General features: G+C 36.4%; 2 protein-coding genes across 2 annotated transcripts; both read left to right on the forward strand.

The window, feature by feature from the left end:
- Positions 1-1,348: 1,348 nt before the first annotated feature.
- Positions 1,349-2,296, forward strand: LOC123238690 (olfactory receptor 51Q1-like). The gene has a single exon (XM_044665897.1). It carries the CDS (start codon positions 1,349-1,351, stop codon positions 2,294-2,296), a length of 948 nt encoding a protein of 315 aa, XP_044521832.1.
- A 10,061-nt stretch (positions 2,297-12,357) lies between these two features.
- Positions 12,358-13,305, forward strand: LOC123238691 (olfactory receptor 51Q1-like). Its single transcript, XM_044665899.1, has one exon. It carries the CDS (start codon positions 12,358-12,360, stop codon positions 13,303-13,305), a length of 948 nt encoding a protein of 315 aa, XP_044521834.1.
- Positions 13,306-23,969: the final 10,664 nt, after the last annotated feature.

Here is a 23,969-nt window from a genome sequence, read left to right on the forward strand (position 1 = left end):
TTTTATATATTTTTTCATATACCCATAAATATGATCATATTGTTTCTTCCATTAGAATGTTAATTCCTTGAGAATAGGGTCTATTTTATCTTTGCCTTTGCTTTTGTAATTCTAAGGTATCTTTTTTGAGTAATGACTATTTTTTGACTTCTTATCAGTCATTATCAGAGTAATGACTTCTTATCAGTGCTTAAATGTGTACACATGTGTGCTTGTGATGTTTGAAATTAGTATAAAATTTATGTATATGTGTATATATGTACACTGTGCCTTATATATATCACATAAATTTTAATTAATTTCTTTATATTATATATCTATAACTAATATATAATTCATAACTTTTAATTTCAACTTTCAAATAATTCAAATTATTTGTACTTGAAACTATTCGAGGGATATTGGAGGCATTTTATAAGCAAAATGAATACTAGAATACTAGAGTAATATATGTAGGAAGAGTAGCAGACGTTTCAAGGTACACTACTAGTAACTGGAACACAAGGTGGGACATTAGTCATTGAACTACCCATGCTTTCAGTTATTAATTTATGGATTTGGGATATAATTTACCCACTGTATTGAGTTGGGGGACTGATTTAAGCAATGTTTTTCAGCATGCTCCTGGGCATTCCACTATCAGGTTTCATCTCTTTCTTTACTAATCTTTTATTTACTGTTTTTGATTTCTTGGAAGACCCTTTGATGAGCCCTATGCTTTCCTCAGATTTATTTTTCTCTGAACATGTAGCTCTCTATGAAACATATTCAAGAACTGGCCAAAGGTTGATTTTGTTCTTGACTTCTCAAGTTAGAGTTGTAACAGAAAATTTTAATTTACTCTCTCCACTGGTCACTTAGCTTTGATGGAGCCTTTGTATATCTTCTGAGCGCCCTTCAAGTGGCAAAAACAGATGATTAGTTTCTTTTTGTTTCAAAATCTATGACATCAGTTACATTCTTCAGTCCTAGTTGAGAATTGTGTTTAGCTTTCTATTCATTTCAGTTGATGAAAGAATGAAATACTTTTGAGTCCGATAGTTGGTTAATGTCATCAGCCTCAAGTTTACGTTTCAACCCATTTCTCTAGGGTTCCTTGGATGTTTTGTTTCACAAGTATTTGGGACAAGAGAAGGAAGATATTGAAATCTTCCCGAAGTCCTGGAATTCTACTCCTAAAATAGATTATTTATAGAATAATAAATAAAGCTATAGAGCAAATTATAAATTTGATAACAAATTATATTAAGTAAATAATAATACGATAAGGAAATTATTCCCATAAAAATTAAGATGAATATTATGTCATTGTAGAAAGAAATTGAACCCGGAGGTCAATCCATTTATTATGCCAGCCATCACTAACGGCTCTGAAGAACCCTTCTACTTCATCCTTACGGGCATTCCGGGTTTTGAGGCCATGCATATTTGGATCTCCATCCCCTTCTGCTGCCTATACATGATCTCCATCTTGGGCAATAGCACCATCCTGGCTGTCATTCAGACAGAGCCCTCGCTCCACCAGCCCATGTACCTGTTCCTCTCCATGCTGGCACTAACTGACCTGGGCCTTACCCTCACCACTCTGCCCACAGTCATGCAGCTCCTCTGGTTCAATGTTCGGGAAATTAGCTTTGAGGCCTGCTTTGCCCAATTTTTCTTCCTTCATGGTTTCTCCTTCATGGAGTCTTCAGTATTGTTGGCCATGGCTTATGACCGCTTTGTGGCCATCTGTCGCCCACTCCACTATGCCTCTATTCTCACAGAGACTGTCATTGGCAGAATCGGGATAGCCATCGTTATCCGGTGTGTTTTGGCCGTCCTGCCCTCACTTTTCCTGCTCAAGCGTCTGCCCTTCTGTCACTCTCATCTCCTCTCCCACTCCTACTGCCTCCATCAGGACATGATCCGCCTGGTATGCGCTGACACTCGGGTCAATAGCTGGTATGGATTTGGGCTGGTGTTGCTCATCATTGTGCTTGACCCTCTCCTCATTCTGGTCTCCTATGGTTTGATCCTGCACAGTGTCCTTGGCACTGCATCCCGGGCTGAGCGACTTAAGGCTCTCAACAACTGCCTGTCCCACATTCTAGCCGTCCTCATCCTTTATGTGCCCATGGTGGGGTTGTCTATGGCCCACCGCTTTGCCCGGCATGCCCCACCACTGGTTCATGTGGTCATGGCCAATGTCTACTTGCTATCGCCCCCTGTGATGAACCCCATTATCTACAGTGTGAAAACTAAGCAGATTCGCCAGGGTATCGTCCGACTTCTTTCTCAAGGGAAATTGCACTAGAGATTAGAGAGAGAGAAGTATTGAATTACTTGTGATATATTATGATAGAGTAGAGCAGAAGTTATAGCCAGTGTGATAGTAGGTAATCTAAGTTCTGGAGTTATGGAAAAAATCCACGGCAATAGAAAATACATTGTAGTGGGAAAAAATAATTTTGTGAAATGATGGAAAAGATAAATACCAGGGAGAATCTTTCCTTTCTAACAGAAAATTCTAGCAATATTTCTGAAGAGTAGCCAATGGCATGGAGAACTCCTAGAATTATGACTTTGATCAGTGTAGAAGTGTCCCTGAGATAGGCCATAGTTATACCTTTCATATTATACCATTGTAAATGTAAAGTTAGAAGAGTTTTGAAAGGTCGACAAGTCTAATGTCCTATTTCTTTTTTAGATTTTTTTAAATTTTATTTAATTGATTTAGAATATTTTTCCATGGTTACATGATTCATCTTTCCCTCTCCTCTTTCCCAACACTTCCCATGAACATATGAGTAATTCCACTGGGTTGTACATGTGTCATTGATCAAGACCTATTTCCATATAATTAGTATTTCCACTAGGGTGATTGTTTAGTCAGCATCCCCAATCATGTCCTCATCGACCCATGTGATCAAGCAGTTGTTTTTCTTCTGTGTTTCTACTCCCACAGTTCTTTCTCTGGATGTGAATAGCGTTCTTTCTCATGAGTCCCTCAGAATTGTCCTGGATTACTGCTAATGTCCTATTTCTACAGATGGGGAAACTAAGGTCAGGGAGGTTAAGAAATGGAGAAAGTGAATTCTTTGTTTGGACTCAGCAATTGGTTCTTATATAAGAGATATCATATAAGCATTTAGCTCCTGGATGTTGAGCAACAGGTAAGAGCAAATAAGGAAATTGTAATGTATAGGTTCAAGCAGAAGTTACTATAGGTCTTAAACTGAGACACATCTATTCAATCTGTATTCATGCACATAAATTCTTCTTCAAAAGTCCTTGTTGGTTCCAATCTGTCCTCTTGAATAAAAGGATCTGATAAGTCCCATTTTCCCAGACAGGTCAGCAGACCCCTGCCAATAACATATAGATAGATATCTATGAGTGAAAATCAATGGAAATAAAACCAGAAAAAGTTTTTTTTTTCTTTTTTTCTCCTAACTCATAAAGACTCATCACCATGGACTCTGGGATTCATTGTAATAGTAACACTAAGATTCATTGCAAAATATTTGAGTTTCTCCTGCCCTCGGTGATAGGAATTTCCTGTGAGTGAAGGAAGAGGAACAAGTTGAAATAATATTAGAAATATTTTATCAGGCCTAGGCCTGATATGATGAAACAATATTATTTGATCTCAGGAATATTTCTTTGGAATGGCCAATTAATTGACCAAAACTTCACATCACTTAAGAGATAATATACTGAGGTTATTCCTCTGATAGTTGGCAAACTTTCTAATTCAATGGATAGCAAAACAATGAAGAAACTGATTAAGGAAGGTTCTAGAATTTTACTTTCATAAATTTCACCATTACCAATATTCTCACTAATAGACATCTACCTGGAACTACTAATATTTGGAGGTTCTTAGTTGCATTCCATGTGGGCACCTGGTGACATCTTATCATTTTAATCTATTTTTGACTGAGTAACCCATATCCTTGTTACAAAATTTCATCAAATTTAAACAGTAGTGTCAAGCAGTTCTACTTTACACACTAAATTCCAGTTTAAAACTTAAAGCATGGTGCAGGTGATTCTCAAATTAGTATTAGCTTATAAGTTTACAATTTTAATCTAATACATTACAGTTAGGAGTTGTCATCTTTAATATTCATTAAACTTATACAAAGTTTTCTCTAGACTTTCCCACTCCTTCAATTCTTGTTTAATACATTCCCATACAAATGAAATATTAAAAATACTGCTAATAAACAGAACTCTTTTTCTGGGATTTTTCAAAGATGAATATATGAACACATAATGGCTAATAAAAAAGTCACAGGGGCTTAGAGAGGCATATCGTGAAGTTATGAAAGTAAGTTAATATTTTTGAGGTGCCAGTGAACCTTTCATTGCATTTTAAATTAAGGTCTAATGATCCAGAGTTGAAGGTATTGATATTTATTAGGAGTACTGGTACTATGAGGTCCCTGATTAGGTCCTGTCCCAGAAAACTTCATGGTGGCTTCTCTCTTTCATATCTGGGAGTAGAAATCCTTAGCCTGGAAATAAAAGTATTTATGCACACCATCAGTATCACCACTTCATTATCTGGCCAAATTTCTCACCAGGCTATAGTCAATTGATAAGACAAGTGAGAGACTTTGTAGTATACCAACCAGTTTGTAATAATTGTCAATTTCCTGTGCAGGAATTTTGTTATAATCAAGGATGCATAATCAATAGTCAAATATCCACTCATCACTTTCTAGTGGGGGAGAAGGCAGGTTGGAGAGTGCTATGAGTAAGAATGATATATCCTTCCCTCCATAAGTTTTCTGAATAAAGACAAATTATTCAGCCAGACTCACTTTAAAACATAACATTGTATAAATTTAATTTAACCTTTCAAAATATAATAATATATCTAAAACTTTTAAAAATTAAATATATCAAATTTTCTTATTATTTTGCCCTAAAATCAAAATTAGTAAAAGTTTCTTGTTCTCACATACAAATATTTTTGCAGTAGCTGATATTTTCCTTTCTTTGAAAAATCAAATAATAAATTAGGCTGAAGATTCTAGAGAGGGCAACATATTTTCACAAAACTTTTTGAAAACCATGAGACTTTCTAAAATCACTAGTACTTTTCCAAGAACCAAGTTACTTCATAACCCAAGTTTGGAATTATACCTGTGAGATTCACAAACAAAAAACCAAACAAACAGATAAATAAATAAATAGTATGTCTCCCCAAACTTCTGAGAGGGTTTTGGAAAACCCAATCATTTATCCAACAAGCATTTATTAAATACCTACTATGTGCCAAGAACTGTGACAAGCTCTGGAAAAATAAAGGAAAGAATACAAAAAAAGTCTCTGATCTCATAAAGCTCACAGTTTAGTGGGGGAGACAACATACAATAGTTTGTGTAAACATTAGCTTTGTATAAGATAAATTGAAAATAATAGAAGGCATTACAGTTTAGGAGAATTGAGAAAGACTATTTGTAGAAGATGGGGTTTTAGCTAAGACCTGAAAGAAGTCAGGAGGTAGAGAGGAGAAGGGAGAGAATTAAAGGCTTGAAGGATAGCCAGTGAAAATATTGAGAGCTTAGAGATGGAATTTTTTTTTCTTGGAATAACAAAGACGTCAGAATCACTGGATGGCAGGGTACAAAGGGATGTGCCTGTATAAGACTAGAAAAAGAGACAGGTTAAGAAGGGCTTTGAATGCTAAATAGAGGATTTTTTGAAAACCTTGCATATGATGTACCTGGATTTTATTGAATAGGGGGTTATATGATCAAAACTGCCCTTCAGGAAAGTATTATTAGTGCCTGAATGAAGGATGCCCTGGAGTGGGGGGAATTTTTTTTTCTTTTGGTAAAGAGAATGATCACCTATTCATGTAATAGATAGAAGAAGAGACAGTGTTAGTATAATATAGATAGAAAGAATGGATCTTAGTCATGTAAGATGAGGGTAAGATAAGAAAGACCTCTCAGTGAATAGAAAAATTTTCTCCTCTGGAAAATGTGAGGCAAGGTTCTCTACTGAAAAATTGGAGGAGTGGAAACTATGGGAGGTTTGAAGAAGGATAACAAGGCTTGGAAAATTGCTCTTATCAGTAGCAAGATCTTAAAGGATTTCCTTACCTCAGTAAAAGCCCAGGTGACATTATATAGCATAAATTTGTAGTGAACCCAGTCAACACTATGCTATGATATTCTCCAGCTTCATTCAGTAGCAAGTAAGACTGAAGGCAGGAGATGATGGTCATAATCCAAGTTTGAGACTTGGAAGGACATATTTAGTAATAGAATAATGGAATAAGGGACTTGAGAGAAGAAGATAACATAGAGTTGAACTAGTTTAGCAAGTGATCCAGATATGAAAGAGAGTATTCGGATGATGGCCCAGGGAAAAACTGAAAATTTGAGAGTTGAATTTCATAGTGAAGATGAAGAACAGGATATGAGATTTCACAGCAGAGGTGGAAGGACAAAGGATTTTTGTAAGATTAGCTAATGTCAGAGTAAATTGATATAAAATTTTGTGGATGATGGCATGATCAAAGGTATGGCAATTTCTGTGTAGCTGAGGTATATTGATAGAGTAGGTAGTATGAGTAAGTTGATAAAATAGGGGTTTAGGGTGTTTGAGAATGTATCAATGTGTACACTGATTTCTCCTAGTATGAGGTCAAGATTTGAGGAATTAAACTCATTGAGGAAAGGAGAATATTATGGAGGAAGGTTCATAAACAACATTATTCATGATAAATAGGAATTGAGCAAACCTCAAAGGAATAAAGGGGATTGATCGATGGAATTATTGAAAGAACCTTGAGTGAGGGTAGAAAGCAAAGTGTATTCAATTTCTTCTATCTAAACCAGTGATTCTGGAATGTGACAGAAAATGCAACCAATGCTGGAAAAAATGGCCAGAGAAGCTAAGTCATCAAGAGGTCTCAATGCAAGAAAAGTAAAGGCATGGAAGGGGAAAAACAATTAAAATGAAAACAAGTTTACTTCCTATGCAGAAAACATCACTGGGAATACAACAAAAGGCGTAGTTAGCTTTCATAGAATGTTAAATGGAGGGAGGAAGATTAGGTTGGAGAGGAATGGGAATAAGGGAGCAGGCAGGGGAGGAACAGAGTGGGGTTTGAATAATTGGAAGCCAGGGGTTCAGAATCACTGAGAAGGTATGGTAGGGTGGGGGCTTATTAATAATTTGACCTCAATGTGAAATCCCCTCAGGACACCAAGCAGCTATGTGTAGTTGTAAATCTAGAAAGGGTTTGGAAGTTGGGGAGAGGAGGAAGAAGGATGGAATGGCATTTTCCTTGCAGGTTCCAGTAGAAATCATTTCAAAAGGAGGTAATCTGTGGGAAGACACTGTTGTTGATCACCCTAACAGTTAATACAATAAAATCCTTTCCTATTATTGGCTCATGGTATAAAGTTAAACATTATTCATGTGAATGCTTTTCTGTAACACAGGATTTAAGGTCAAGTAATTCATAAAATTATTTTATGCCACAAACTTTATTCATGCTAAAGTATGTAGTTCTGAGGGAGAAGGGAGGGGAATGGAAAAGAGTAGCAGAATGAATAGTCTCTTTGACCCAGGTGCATTAATACATCAACTCCATAAAATTTCCACTTTAACAATCTGGGGTGGAGGAGATACACCCATGTAATAGAATATTTTATTTTATTTTATTTTATTTTTTTAAACCCTTACCTTCCATCTTGGAGTCAATACTGTGTATTGGCTCCAAGGCAGAAGAGCGGTAAGGGTAGGCAATGGGGGTCAAGTGACTTGTCCAGGGTCACACGGCTGGGAAGTGTCTGAGGCCAGATTTGAACCTAGGACCTCCTGTCTCTAGGCCTGGCTCTCAATCCACTGAGCTACCCAGCTGCCCCCGTAACAGAATATTTTAATACGTACAGAACAGTCAAAATTTATTCACAGTCAAGGTAACTTAAGGAATGAGGACATTCCAGTATGAAATATTAACTGAAGTATAAATAATGGAGGTAGAGAGTATTAATTTAATGATAATGACAATGACAACTTTTATATTTCATTCTAAAGTTTACTTAGTACTTTTCTCAGAATCTATAAAATTTGGTGAAAACTAGGCAGATTCATCAAAAAATAAAACAAACCTAGTGCATATTAGAAAATTAGACAAGTCAAATTTATAGGAATCCCGTGACAATCTCAGTTCACATCAAGAGTAAAAAATTCATGGAGCATATTCAGAGGTGGCACAAATGAATGGATTTAAAGATGGGAGTCCTCTGAATAAAAAATAGTCATGAATGGCTGAGAGTGTTTTCCCCCTTGGATGTTGTACTTCCTTTAGGATTCCTTGTGATTTTATTCATAGTCTTCAGCCTTCCTCTTATTCCTGTTTAGTGTCCCAAACTCCAGTTATCTGGCAGTTTACAAACTCCCTCAGGTGCAGTTGCCTAGCTCCCCCCAGGGAAGCAGGTCTGGAGAACAGGATCCTGCATAAATATCTAAATACAGTTAGGGACTCTATTCAGACTCAGTCACGAGACCAGTATATCCTGAACTAAACTGTCCTAGAGATGGTAAAACACTTAAATTTTCTTGTGTGATTTGTTGAATCTGCCAGAGGTTTGAGAGTGAAGAATAAAACCATGCAATAGCAAGGTAGATGAAAGGATTGGGTCACAGGAAAAAGAAGATTAAAAAAGGCATCAGTTATTGAAGAAGTAAAGACCTTTGATAGTAAGAATGAAGGGAATTAATAATACTTTGCCACCTGTAGAAGGGTATCAATCGTTAGACCTATCAAGCACTTGGAAAAGTACCAACAAAACCTTTGAAATCTCCAACTTTTTAAATGTGGCTTTGGATTATGAACCTAGATAATAAGAATGTATAGGAAACCTTAGGGTATTTCAGACATCACTGCTTTCCCACACCTTTCAGAGGAGATAAGATGAAGACAGAGTAAGTTTTTTATAGAGCTGAGCCTCCTACAATCTTGGGCAACACAATTTTGAGATGATGCATTCTAAGGACTTATAATTAAAAGGGGGAAACTTTTAAGTTATTATTCAGTGATCTATATTAATGAGGCAGTATTCTCATCTCCAAAGAGCTGTCTTGGTGTTAAATTATTCTTTTTTTTAAAAGATTTACAAAGCATTTTATTATGAGATTTGTGAGATAAGTAGTGTAGCTATTATTATTCCTATTTCCCAGATAAAATAGAAATTCACCTAGGAGTATACAGTCACAGTCACATAATTCACAGTCACATAGCTGGCTAAGATAGTAATGGGAATCACATCCAGGTTTTTGACTTCTTTGTTTTTGTTGTTCAGTTATGTCTGAATCTTTCTGAACTTGGAAGGGGTTTTCTTGGCAAAAATACTAGAGTGCATTTCCTTCTCCAGAGGATTTTGGTGTTAAATTATAAAGAGAAGGGTGTTTAATGTGAACTCACCTCTGAGGAAAAGGGATTCATTACCAGAAAAAAGTAAAAGTAAAAGGCCTTGGAAAATAATGACTGAATGGGAGAGAATGGGGTATTTCTTATTTTGAAATTTGCAGAGTTTTGAAAGTAGAACTTGTTCCCCTTAGAAAGAATATCTTCATGAGATAAATTATCTTTCAGTGTTTCCTATTCAATTTCTCTTTGAATATTTTTCTCTGTCAGGAACCATCTGTTCTAGGAAGGGAATAGAGAGAAGGAAGAAAAAGAGGAGAGAGAACAGAAAATTATATATGGGTAAAGAAAAGAGTTCAGTATGAAGAAGTCATAGAAAGGAACAAAAGATGGAGAGGAAAGGGAGGAAAGCGGGAAAGGAACCTGTTTCATTTGTCATAAGTAGGAAGAGAAAGAAGTACTGAATGTAAGTTTTTTAGAGACATTTAGACTTGATAAAAGGGTAAAGTGAATAAATTTCCCATTATGAGTCCATAATGATAATCTATTGCAAAATTCTTATTTCATAGATAAGACAATTTAGATCCATGCTTTGCCAGGATCTCAGGAAACAATCAATATGTGAACCCAGGTCTCCACACAGGGAACAGCCAGTGAAAATGTCCAGAGTCCAGAAATGGAGTGTCATTCCAAGGAATAACAAGAAAACCAATGTTATTGGCTTTCAAATTATATAGTGGTGGTGGTAAATATAAGGTATAAGAAAATTGGAAAGGTAGGGAGGTGTTAGGTTATGAAAGGATTTGAATGCCAAATAGGATTTTATATTTGTTTCTAAAAGTAATAGAAAGCCACTGACATTTATTGAGTAGAAGGATAATATAATCAAATCTATGCTTGAATAAAAGCAGTTTGTCAGCTGAGTGGAAGACAGATTGGTGCTGGAAGAGACTGGAAAAAGAGATACCAATTAGTAAAATATTTTGATATTTCAGGCATCAAGCAATAAAGGCCAGCATCAGGGTGTGGTGGCAATGTCAGAATATAGAAGGGGAAGGACTTGAGATGTTATAAAAATAAAATGGAGAGGCCTTGGCCACAGAATGGATGTGGCATGTGAAAAAGATTGAGGAGCTGAGGATGATACCTAAGTTTAGAACCTGGTGACTGAGATATGGTAACCTTGAACTCATATCTTCCTGATCTAGTGCTCTATCTACTTAGGCTTCTATCTGTTTAATCAATCAGCTCCTATCACGTCTTATTTTTTCTTTTTCTGTCAAGAAGAATAATTTTCATAATGGATAAGCTAGATAAAAACCATTAATAGCTAATATCAAATAGAAGCGTGGGGCTAGTAAAAAAAACACACATGCACACAATCGTCAGCTGCTCTTAATAAATTCAAACCACCAGGTTCAGATTAAATATTCTCCAGAGTGAGGAAAGACATATATGATTTCTAAATTAGCCAGATTGTGAAGAATTGGAAAGAGGTAAGGAGAATAGAGAAAGGAAAATACCCTAATTTTCCAAAAAGAGAAAGATAATGAACTTTATTCTGGACAAAATCCTAAAATATATCATCAAAGGAATCATTAAGTGAATATACAGAAGAGGGTTATAATCAAAATAAATTAGTATATCTATATAGAGAAAAACTCCTTGCAGACTAAATTTGTATCTTTTTAAATAGGGTTACTGAAAGAGCAAATTTGGGAAAACCTGGATATAAAGTTTGACTAGATTTCAAAAAAGCATTTAAAATAATTTCTCATGTTTTTCTCCTAGTAGGATGTAGACTACAAATTTATTGTTTTTAAATTGAAGTTAAACTGATGGACTTTGGGGAAACACTGTATATGAGACTTTTATTATCATTTTAATGAGTGGAAGAAACAGAAATAATAGGAAATTCTACATAGAGAAAGGAATAATACAATTTCTCTTTCATAGAAAGGATACCATTGCATGATATGGTGGGATCTGAGTTGTGACTATGCCAGTGCATCACCAAAGTGTTGGCAAACACAAAGATTTAAAGAGGTTGAAGAACTGTGTGTAGTTGGGTTAGCAGGGGCATGGTAAATCTGAATATTGAAGTTCTTGAGCATGATGAAAATGGGTGTAGAATGGAGAAAACTGATCCAGATACTGAAGTCTGTAAGGAAACTGAATAACTAATAAATGACAATAATACACATAAGGAGAAGGTGCCATAAATGGAGTGTCTGATCTCAAAAGAGGAAAATCCACTGAGATGTAGTGGAAGGAGAATTGTCTGAAAGCAGCAGTGGGGAACAAAGAGTAGCTCCCTATCTAACATCCCACATCATCCTAGCAACACATTCTCTTTAAATGAGGTAATAGAAGTGTTAGTCATAAATATCAAGGTCATAAGAGTTTATTGGCATGAAAACCAACATTCCAAAGATCACAAAAGAACAGGTTAAGAGATAAGCGAACTTCACTAGATTGGGGATGAGGGAGTGGTGTTGGCATGTAATTTTCACCCAAAGTTGGTAAGACCAAATGGCTGATGTTGGGTGTCCAATAAACCAGGAGTTGTTTTGCTGTGGCATGCTCCACTGATGTGGGTCTTTTGCTATGTGTCACCATGAGGTTTCATTGTGTCATGTAGTTTCCTCTAGGATAAAGGAGATGAATAGTTTCTGGACTTGGGATTGGTGCATCCATTAGTATAGTTATGATAGATTATGGTTTATTAATGAATACCTATAGAATATACTTCCCTGCTTCTTGTATTATAAGGCATCAGCTTTACCCATTTTCATGTTTTTATAATGCTGAATCACTCAAATATTCTAGTGTTGATTAGTTATTAAACTCTTCTCAAAGTCCTAAAGTATTTACTTGCCTAAAATTCCTCACTTTAGAAAAAAATGAACACTATAAAAGCATAATTTCTCACTAATGTAAATTGAAAGCCATTTTGTTACAGGTATTCACCAGTCATGTCAGAAGTCACTAACATCACAGAACCGCCCTTCTACTTCATTCTTATGGGCATCCCGGGTTTTGAGGCCATGCACATTTGGATCTCCATCCCCTTCTGCTGCCTATACATGATCTCCATTATGGGCAATAGCACCATCCTGGCTGTCATTTGGACAGAGCCCTCGCTCCACCAGCCCATGTACCTGTTCCTCTCCATGCTGGCACTAACTGACCTGGGCCTTACCCTCACCACTCTGCCCACAGTCATGCAGCTCCTCTGGTTCAATGTTCGGGAAATTAGCTTTGAGGCCTGCTTTGCCCAATTTTTCTTCCTTCATGGTTTCTCCTTCATGGAGTCTTCAGTATTGTTGGCCATGGCTTATGACCGCTTTGTGGCCATCTGTCGCCCACTCCACTATGCCTCTATTCTCACAGAGACCGTCATTGGCAGAATCGGGATAGCCATCGTTATCCGGTGTGTTTTGGCCGTCCTGCCCTCACTTTTCCTGCTCAAGCGTCTGCCCTTCTGTCACTCTCATCTCCTCTCCCACTCCTACTGCCTCCATCAGGACATGATCCGCCTGGTATGCGCTGACACTCGGGTCAATAGCTGGTATGGATTTGGGCTGGTGTTGCTCATCATTGTGCTTGACCCTCTCCTCATTTTAATCTCCTATGGGCTGATACTACATAGTGTCCTTGGCACTGCGTCCCGGGCTGAGCGATTTAGAGCTCTCAACAACTGCCTGTCCCATATCTTAGCGGTGTTTGTTCTTTATGTACCTATGGTGGGAATATCCATGGCCCACCGCTTTGCCCGGCATGCCCCTCCTCTGGTTCATGTGGTCATGGCAAATATCTATTTGCTCTCACCCCCTGTGATGAATCCTATTATCTATACTGTCAAGACCAAGCAGATCAGACAGGGAATCTACCATCTCCTCTCCCAAGGGAAAGCAAATTAATGATAGGAATAAAGGACTATTAAAATTACCAAGGAAAAAGATAGGGGCTATCAGAGAAGTTGTAGCCAGTTTGGTCTCAAAAGAGACCAACTTTCTCCCCACTCTAAGCTGTCATCCCCTCAGCTGCCAAAGTGATTTTCTTTCTAAAATGTAAGATTAAGCATGTCATTTGCCTACTTATTAAACTTCAGTGACTTTATATTGTTTTCAGGATCAATAGTAGATTGTAGATATAAAGTCCTTTATAATGTTCCCCTTCTGTATCTTTCCAGTCTTCTATTCATTCTTTGATCCAGGTACACTGACATTTTTAGTGTTCCTTGCACATAATATATCTTCTTTTTTTGAACCTTTGGCTTGTTCCTCATTTTTATAATGCTCTTCCTCCATATCTCTACATATTGATTTTTATGACTTCCTTCAAGATTCATTTCAAACTGAATCTTCTAATGGAAGTCTTTCTTGCTCCTTATTTGCTAGTGCATCCCTCTGAAATTTGCTTTCCACGTGTCTATAACTTGTATATTTAGTTATTTGCATGTTGTGTCTCCCATTGGGTTGCTAGCTCCTTTGAGATACACATGCATTTTTTCCTTCCTTTTTTCCCCTACTACTTAACATAAAGCTTGGCACTTAGTAAGCATTTAATAAATATATGTTGAGTGGAGTTATGAACTGATCCAAACATTCTGGAGGGCAATTTGTAACTATTCCTAGAGGGCTAAACATTTATTATTTCTCTTTGATCCTGCAATATGCTAGTGGGTCTATATACCAAAATGATAATTAAAAAGGGGAAAGGACCTACTTGTACAAGAATATTTATAGCAACTCTTTTTGTGGTAGCAAAGAATTGGAAATTGAGAAGAAGTCCTTTAATTGCGAAATGGATGAAGAAATTGTGGTATATGATGGTAATGGGATATTATTGTGCTATAAGAAATGATAAGAAATTGACTTCAGAAAAAGCTGGAAAGATCTACATGAACTGATGAAGAGTGAAATGAGCAGAACTGGGAGAATATTGTATACAGTAATAGCAGTATTGTATGGTGACAGCTGTTCTCAGCAATTCAATGATCTGTGACAATTCTGAAGGACTTAGGACAAAGAATACTCTCCACCTCCAGCGAAAGAACTGTTAGAGTCAGATGCAGATCAAAGCATACTATCTTTCACATTAGTTTATTTATGGTCTTATTTTAGGGTTTTGGTTTTATATAAATAATAGCATACAATGATTACTAATATGGAAGTATATTTTGCATCATAATAAATGTATAGTTGAGTTCAAATTGCTTACCATCTCCAAGAGGGGAGAGGGAAGGGAGAAAAGGAGACAATTTGGATTCATAATTTTAGAAAATGTACATTGAAAATTGTTATTACATGTATTTGGGGAAAGGAAGTCTCTCAATGAAATAAATATATAAATAAATGTTTGTTGACAGAGTGACAGTGACTGGGATCTCATTTCCTTTTTTTGCTCCATTATTTGCATGTTTAGTCTGTACTCTGTTCTCAACTCTTGTTTTTTGTAACTTGACAGCACTTTGATGTTGATGTCTTAAAACTGTGGCTCCTATAAAACCAGCATTGGTCTAGGAAGCTCTCCCTGACTAATTGTATATTTTTATTATCCACTTAGTTTTTCCTCTTTCCCATGGCTGCCATAACTCTGAGAGCTCTGTCCATCTTACTCATAACTCTTCTTCCTCTCTTTTGTACATAAGTTTTGGACTGACAGAAGTATGAGAAAAATATCACATTCTTTATATAGTGGCTCAGGTCCTTTTTTGGCCAGTCTAATAGGGAGCAAAGTATTTTCTTAACGACTCTCTAGATAAATGAAGACCATTTCTGTATTCTTCCCTCAATTAAAAAAAAGCTTTTAGTTATAAGTTGCAATGGGTAGATATATACAATCTGTGGGAGCCCATTATATATAATAAGTCAAATTAGACATAGAATAATTACTTTCAAAATACCCCCAGCTATATTTGAACCATGACGATTCATAATACAATTACACACAGTTCAAAAGACATATAGGTCACATAAAGTACATGTTGTGCAACATATAGCAGAGCAAATACTTCATATATACTTTTATTTGATTCTTCTTTTTACATTGAGAAGCACCTCTGAAGCATTTAAGGATTTAATGAGATAATGATTCATTATAGATACTGAATAAATGCCTGTTGATTGATTAGAACAGTGGTTACCAAACTTTTTTGGCCTACCATCCCCTTTCCAGAAAAAAAATATTACTTAGCGTCCCCTGGAAATTAATTTTTTTAAATTTTAATAGCAATTAATAGGAAAGATATATGTATTAATGTTTCTACCTTTTTCATAAAATGTAGTAATGAAAGTTGTAAATTAGAAACATCGAACTTTGAAATTATGAAACTATTTATTGAACTCAGAATAGAATGTAATAGAAAAAAAGTTAACGCATTTGAAATCATCTTAATGAGAAGGATGAACTTGGTGTGCTGCTACCAATTTAGTAATCCTCAGCTCTTTTTTTGTCAGCAGTAATCTTAAATCACCGCGATTGACTATTTGCAATTGGTTTCTTTTTTTTTTTGTTAATAAATTGGTTACCACACTGAATTCACGTTCCACTAAATATGATGAAGGAAATGCAATTAAGAACTTTTGAATTATAGCCCATATTTTAGGATAAACCAAAGGGATCTCCATCACCTGTGGCCATCACTGCCTCCCTGGATTGCTGCAGCACCCACCAGGGGGTGGTGGTGCCCACTTTGGGAATCATTGAATTAGGTAAATGTGAAATTATTGTAATTATTATAAATATATGCCTGACATCATTATTAAGCTGCTTCTAATATCTCCTGATTTCTGAGAAATCTGGAGGACAAAGGATGGTAATTTAAAATACTTTATTACTTCATAGCTTTACCACATTGAACTTAACCCCATAGTTTTAGAAGTTCACATTTTACCCTACCTTTTGAAATATGTTGAATAATAAAAGATTGTTATTGAAACAATATTTGGATAAAATTAGGTCTTGGTAACCTTGGAATGCTGTTTAGACTAAAAAGTAATCTACATGAAAAGAATGTGTTATTCATGCCAAACTCCTATGTAACCTTGAAATCTATGCTGTTTAGACTTAAAACATAATGTGTATTATTCATGCCAACCTTGTAGAAAAAACTGGTCTTGAAGAAAAAACTATAAAATTAAACACAGCTCAAAGGCTGGTAGAATAGCTCTGGGCTGACTTGTTGGTACTGGTTTGTTCTCAGTTTCCTTTCTTATTCACCGATTCCATCTGGCTATCCAAGCCCCCTGTTGATGTGTAGGCTGGCCCTACCCAGTACTTTAAGGTTATCAAAATAATTAGCATTAATTATCTTATTTGATCCTGATTTGCTTCATGAGTAAAAAAAAAAAAAAAAGATGGGCTGGTCAAATGTCATGGATAAGGAGTAACTGATGGACAATTCACGTGCTCCTCTGATATGCTTAAGATAATAAAAAAAAAAATTACAAGAAGCTCCTAGAACTTTGGTTAAAAATTATGGGTGGACATTGACAATAGCCATACAAGAAGGTCTATGTGGGATGTAATCATTGGAGGAAATCAGTCAAATTTTATAGATAGGTATGTATATATGTATACACTGCAATATACATATATACACACAATAATATATACTTATACACATACACTGATTATAAATATATGAGTAAAGATTATATGTTTAATATATTACTGATGCATATTAAGCTGCCTTATATCTCAGTGCCCTAGGCAACTCTCAAGACAATAATTTGTAGAACAAGTGCTACTCTTCACTGGTAGAAAGAGTTCTTTACACCACTGAAATTACAATTCCAGTTTTCTATCCCACCACATGCTTTTTCATCACTAACGCCATTCCTATTATCATCATCATCATTCATCATTAACATAAGATTACATAAGATGTATATTCAACCATCACTCTGGAATGTCATATGTCAATTTAGTCACTATAATATTGTCTAAATCTGTTAGGTGTCGTAACTTCTGAACACAAAGCTTTTCCTTTCTGAGTTATATAGCAGATGTCCCCAGACCCATTGATCTCTGATACCAATTCTGGGTCCATGGACAACCTAAGATCAATTACTGACCATAGTCACTAAGTTATGTAGTTCAACAGATGGTCTGTTTTCCCTAAGGACCTCCATAGTTAGAATTAATAGAAGGAAAAGGGTGGCCACTGGATTTCACCTCTTTACCTTCTTTTAGTTGGAGGTTCCTCTAAGTCTGAGTCACTCTTAGCATTTGTTCCCAATTTCCAAGGGGGTACTGAAATTTAACTTCTTTTCATATTTTTGAACCATATGCTCCCTAAACAGGTGATTTTGATTCATTACCATTTACTAGACATATTTTATGAACTAGCACATTGCCCTCATTCCACTACTTGACATGGTGTAGTTCTCCATGAATCTCCTAGTTTATATTTTTTTTAACACAAGAAGATGTAATAGCAGTACTCTACATCTTAGATGAGGTAACAGCAGAAATAGACTTAAAAAAGATAAGGAAGGAAATTAAATAAATTAAATAAAAAGGAAAATAAATAAAAAATAAAATAGATGATGTGATTTCAGTTTTTAGCATACATTTATACATCTATATCTATATGTACTTAATGGCATAACTTCTAAATAGTTAAAGAAAAAATTAAATGAATTACAAGGAGAAATAGATAATAAAATATACATAGTTTACCATATCAATCATAGATAAATCAAACAAAAAAATCGGAAAGAGAAGTTAAAGACCTGAGTGGAATTTCAGGTCAGTGGATTTTTATCTTTCTACACTTAGCTTCCTGAATTCAAATCTGGCTTCAGATAGTTACTTGGTATGTGACCTTGGGCAAGTCACTGAGTCCTGATTGCCTCAGTTTCCTCATCTGTAAAATGAGTTGGAGAAGAAAATGGCAAACCATACTAGTATCTGTGACAAGAAAGCCTCAAATGGGATCATGGAGAGTCAGACTTGACAAGCAATTAAATAATAACCAATACATAATACTGAAATTTTGGTGAAAGTCTACTGAAAGGCCTCAATTTTAAGTTATAGATGAAAAAAGTCTCACCATGAGTAATTTCATATAATTGTTCTCCATCTTTTTCTTATTATGAAAGAGATAAAATAATGAGAAGCAGGTAGACTTCCAGACTGAAAGGATGGTTCTTGTGATGGATGACTAGGGGTTTTGCTTTACCTAGTCGAAATAGCAATCCTTTCTAGATCAGGGGTCTGATGCCACAATCCTGATCTTAAGCTAACAAATTTCCATCTGACTGTGGTCATAATGACAAGGTTTTATTGAATAAACACAATTTTGGTAAGATGAGGTGAGTGAGCTGTAGGGTTTCCCTAATCTATACCCCAAATCTACCTTTTCTCACCAATCTATCTTTCATAAAGCAAAGCCGAGACTACCCTAATTTCCTCTCTGACTTTATTTCCCCCTTTTGTCTATCTAAAACCTAATTTAAGCCCAAAGTAAATAGTAATAGATTTTGATTCGATTGCAGATAGAGTCCAATGTCAGGTTTGATCCTGTTCACCTTAGTTAGAAACTGTTCACCAAAGGAACTAAGTAGTTCAAATCAATAGCACTGAGAATTGTTGGCAGAGGTTTTCCAAATAGGAGGAAATGCTGGAAGAAGTTGATAGGTGTTGAATAGATGGCTGGTTGATCTCAAGAATCAGTCAGGTATCCCCGGGTATCAGGAGCTAGGTTCAGAAGAGTGATTCTCCACAGTTTTGTTTTTTTTAAACCCTTACCTTCTGCCTTAGAATCAACATTGTGTATTGGCTCCGAGGCAGAAGAGTAGTAAGGGTAAGCAATGGGGGTCAAGTGACTTGCCCAGGGTCATACAGCTGGGAAGTGCCTGAGGCCAGATTTGAACCTAGGACCTTCAGTTTCTAGGCCTGGCTCTCAATCCACTGAGCTACCCAGCTGCACCCCCATTCACAGTTTGAATCCAACTCCCAGAGTCTGTCCCTTGCACTGCATTCCACATCTCAAGATTCCAAAATCTTTCCCCTGCCTGTCTTCTGTTCTCTGCTCCTACACTTCTCAGTTACTTTTCATTTTTTTTCCAAATTCCTATCTATCGAGACTTGGGCAAGACAGCAAAGATGATGTGAATGACATAGAGTACCAGTGTGGGTATAAGAAGGGAAATTTCTCAGAAGACACTGAAGGCTGGGACATCTTCAGGTGTGAAGAATGAGAAGATAATAGTGGCTATAGCAACAAGAAATAAATCACATTTCTATGGTACTTCCAAATTTATATATTTCCTCATGTATCTTATTTTGTCAAGTCATATTTACTATATGTCTATATTTACTAATTCCCAAATGTCACATCAAATCCCCCTTAGAAATTAGAGCAAAATAATTTTGAACTAGCAAGATACTTCTAGCTGACATCTCTATCTAGCTGTTGTTCAGTAATTTATGATTCTTTATAACCCCATTTGAGATAGAGAATATCCAGAAGATTATGTTCAGAATGGTTAAGGACATTGAATATGTGTTATATTCTGGTTGCTTAAAGGATCCAGGATTTTCTAGAGCAGTGATGGCAAACCTTTTAGAGACCCATGCCTTACCCCAGACAGGGGAGAGAGGAAGCTCCCATTGAGCTTCAGTGCAGAGGGATGGATCCTATAAGAAATGTCCTTTAGGCATGTGTGGAGAGGGTAAAGGGAGCTCTCTCAGAACATTCTGGCATGTGTCCCTGAAATGTAGAAGATTGCAGGATGGAATTCCTGCAAAATACAGGGTCAAGCCTCACCCAGAATTCCAGAGGACCCCCCTCCCTGGAGAACGTTGGAGAGGGGCAGTTGGAGAGGGAATTAAACAGTTCTTTCCTGGGTGTTGAGGGGAAGAGATCTTACTGCTTGCTGCTCTTGACTTGAGGGTTCGCCTGGGAGGCCATTGTGGCAAAAACCATTGTGGTTTCTATTCAGGAGTTAGCCTATGTAGTGGGATTAGACCTTTCCAGCATCAATATAATAATTATTTAGTTATTTAGACATTTGAAGTAATTACTATTAGCCTAGAGAGCAAGTTAGCTAAGGTCTGCCACTCCCTCCTGGCGGGGAGGGGCAGCTTTAACCTGACAGTCCAGGGCTTCCCATTTCTTATCCAAATCCTAATTACCCCCTCTTGCCTTCCCCTTTCATTCTTTATCAATATAAGCTTTATCTTCTATATCTGTGCCTGGGAATTATTTGAGGATGCTCACTGCTCACTGTTGCCATTAAGCTTGAATCCTGTCAGTTTCCAGCCTAAGAAGTCAAGTCCCATCTCAGTCTTCAGCATTAGGATAACTAGCTACTACTCAGTCCTCAATCAGACCTGTGGGAAATATAAGTTAAAGAAAGGGAACATCATTAAAGATTAGCCACTGCTGAATCTTGTTTGAAGATCCTCAGCCCTGTCTCCATCATCAACTGAAACCAACTGCTTGGGGTGAGGGGTTTGAGAGCAAGGAGTGCCTAACCCTCTCCCTACTCACTCAAGCCTGTCTCTGTGGAAGGAGAGTGTCCTGCAGACTTCTGGCCCTGTCCAAAGTATCAGCTTCCCTAATATTTCTGTTATTACAAACATAACGGTCCCTTAGGTTCACCAACACAGGTTTAGAGAATAGAAGACTTAGAAAAGGGCAAGAGCAAGAAAACTACCTTTAAGTAGTTGGAGAACATGTATATGGAGGAAAGATTAAATTTGTTCATTTTGGTCTTTGAGGGCAGAAGCAAGAACAATAAGCGGAAGTTTAAAAAAAATGCTTATTTAACCTTATTACAGAAACATCTTCATTAGGTTATCTAAAAGAAGAACAAGCTGCCTTGATAAATTGAGTTCTTATTCCTTGGAGGTTTTTAGGCAGAAGCCATTTTCCATATATGACATAGTGGGAATTTCTTTTGACCCTGACTTGGAGTAGATCACTGCTGAGTTTCCTTTCAACTAACAAATTCTGTGATTCTCTGATAATATCCTCTGGTGACTAAGACATTAAATAGACCTATTTTCTCTTTCCAGGAAGGAAAAGAGAACCCTAAGGATTACATACAGATTTATTGCCCTACATCTTTCCTTAGAGAATAAGAAGGATACAACTAGGGAGGCAGACAACATTTACGCATATGTGTAGGTAGGAATTTAGTAAAGACTGAAACATCTTCAAAGGGTCTTGCCAACTGTGAGATTCTACAATTTTACAAGAAGGACAATAGTCCTGTGCTTTCTGTGTCAAACTACACCACAGATGGTAAGATATTGAATTCACTCCTATAATTCTTCTAGTCTCCTTAGACTTAAGATAGTGAATCCTCCTTCTGATACTGACTAGCCTAGATGTATTCCTTGCTTCTATAATCCTATTTCCTCATCTATAAAATGAAGGTAATAATAACTGTAGAAAGTACTTCACGAGGCAGCTGTAAGGCTCAATAAGATGTTTGTAAAGTGTTCTACAAACTTTAACACTGTGACATTCTAGTTGTCATTATTGTTACTGTTTTTGTTATTGGTTTAAGGGGACAAGAGCCATGTTGGGGGAGAATGAAACTGGAGAGAACTGAGCCGACTATGAGAAGGATAAAAAACTGTTGTATTAAATTAGGATTTTTGGAAGTAAGGACATTTTACAGTAAAATTTTGAGGATGGGTGCCAATTTCTCATAAATAGAACAATATATTTTGTGAACTACTGTTTGGGAAATACACACTAGGATAAGAAGGCAGCAGAGTGTACTGGAAAGAGGATGATTTAGAACAAAACAAACATTGGATCAAAACCTGGGAACTGCTCTGGGTAGGATCTAGAAGAGGTCAAACAACATGATGATAGGATTGGCTACTATGCTATAAGAGTATCATTGGAAGGAAATGAGGATAGTAAGCCTAGAGTAAAGAGTATATTTACCTTGTATTTGGTCATTGTTTTTAAGTATCAGAATGGTTGTTATATTAAAGAAAGAGTATACTTGTTATGTTTGACCCCTTAAGACAGAAGTAGAAGAAATGAATAGATGTTTCATGATAGCAGGTTTATGCTTCATAAAAGGAAAAAATATAACTAAAAATCAGAGATATTCAATGCAATACCCCAAGAGACAGTGTGTTCCCCTCTACTATGGGATTTCAAGCATATGTAAGAAGTGGAACACAATTATAGAGACATTACAACATGGTTCCTGTTGAGGTACAATTTGAAATGGAACTAAGGTCCATTCCAACTCTGAGATTTTGTCAAGCCAATAAAAATTCATTAAGCACGTATTATGTGCACATATTATATTGTATTAAACTCTAGTTGTACAAAGAAAGACAAAAACAGTCCTTATTCTCAAGGATCTCAGTATCTAATGGAGGATGCAACATGCAAAATAATATATACATACCAGATATATTGTATATATATAATCATAAATTGGATAAGCTCAGAAAGAAGGCACTAGAATTAAGCAGTACTAGAAAAGCTTCTTGTAGAAGGTGGAATTTTAGGTGGCACTTAAAGGAATCCAGAGAAGCCAGGAAAAAGAGATGAGGAGGGAGAGAGTTTCAGGCATGGGAGAAAGCTAGTAAAAATGTACAGAGGCATTTAGGTGACTGAGTGGATTGAGCACAAGGTCTGGAAATGGGAAGACCAAGATTCAAATCAGGCCTCAGACACTTCTTATCTGTGTTACCTGGACAAGACGCTTAACACAAATTGCCTAGCCCTTACTTCTTTTCTGCCTTGGAAATGATACTTACTATCAATTCTAAGACAGATGGAAAAGGAAAGAAGGGAAGGTTTGGAGGAGCTTTCAATACCAGCAATCTTCAAAGTCTGGGTCATGAGCTTTATTGAAAGCTTTAAAGATTTTAACAAACTTTCCTGAATCATCATGATAATTTGGAATCTTTCTCTTTAAATTTTCCACATCCTCTGACCTAAACCTTGTATGTTGTCTCACATGGAAAATGCCATCATCACATAAAATCAGAAGGTCACGAAGGGGAAAAAGATTAATGGGCTTGTTTTATGCCTGCTGTTCCAACTCTACCTTAGATTTATCTCTATTGCCAGTAATACCCACTTGTGTAAATTCAGCCATATTGTCATTAACAGTAGGATTAAGAGGTTGACCAGACCCACCACCATTCTGCATGTATAATTCCAGATTATCCATCTTGATTTGTAATATCCTTAACATTTGTTTAGTTTCTGAGTCTCTACAACACTAAGCCACTATGATTTTGCAACAATACATAATATGGAAGAACATCCACCTTAGCTTAAAAACAATATAACCAGTAAGGATGATGATTGGCATGTGTGATAGTAAATCCAAGATATTAATAGTTAAAATGGGTCGTGCTATTTCAACATCCATCATCCCCCTACAATACCTGGGTATGATTTTGAACCACGGGTATGGGATAGCCAATAATCCTTGCCACAATGTCAAGATGACATAATCAATCCAATCCTCAAACATCATTGTTCCCATCATTGCCCAAACCGACCAGCCGTATATAATATCAGTGTTATTATTAGCCACAATTACTGACTAATAACAACTAAGAACAACAATCAATAACA

This window comes from Gracilinanus agilis, chromosome 3 (assembly GCF_016433145.1).
Source record: "Gracilinanus agilis isolate LMUSP501 chromosome 3, AgileGrace, whole genome shotgun sequence".
Lineage (NCBI taxonomy): Eukaryota > Metazoa > Chordata > Mammalia > Didelphimorphia > Didelphidae > Gracilinanus > Gracilinanus agilis.

Excerpts from the sequence above, each read along its gene's own strand:
- LOC123238690 (XM_044665897.1), top strand. The coding sequence starts at position 1,349 with ATGCCAGCCATCACTAACGGCTCTGAAGAACCCTTCTACTTCATCCTT.
- LOC123238691 (XM_044665899.1), top strand. The coding sequence starts at position 12,358 with ATGTCAGAAGTCACTAACATCACAGAACCGCCCTTCTACTTCATTCTT.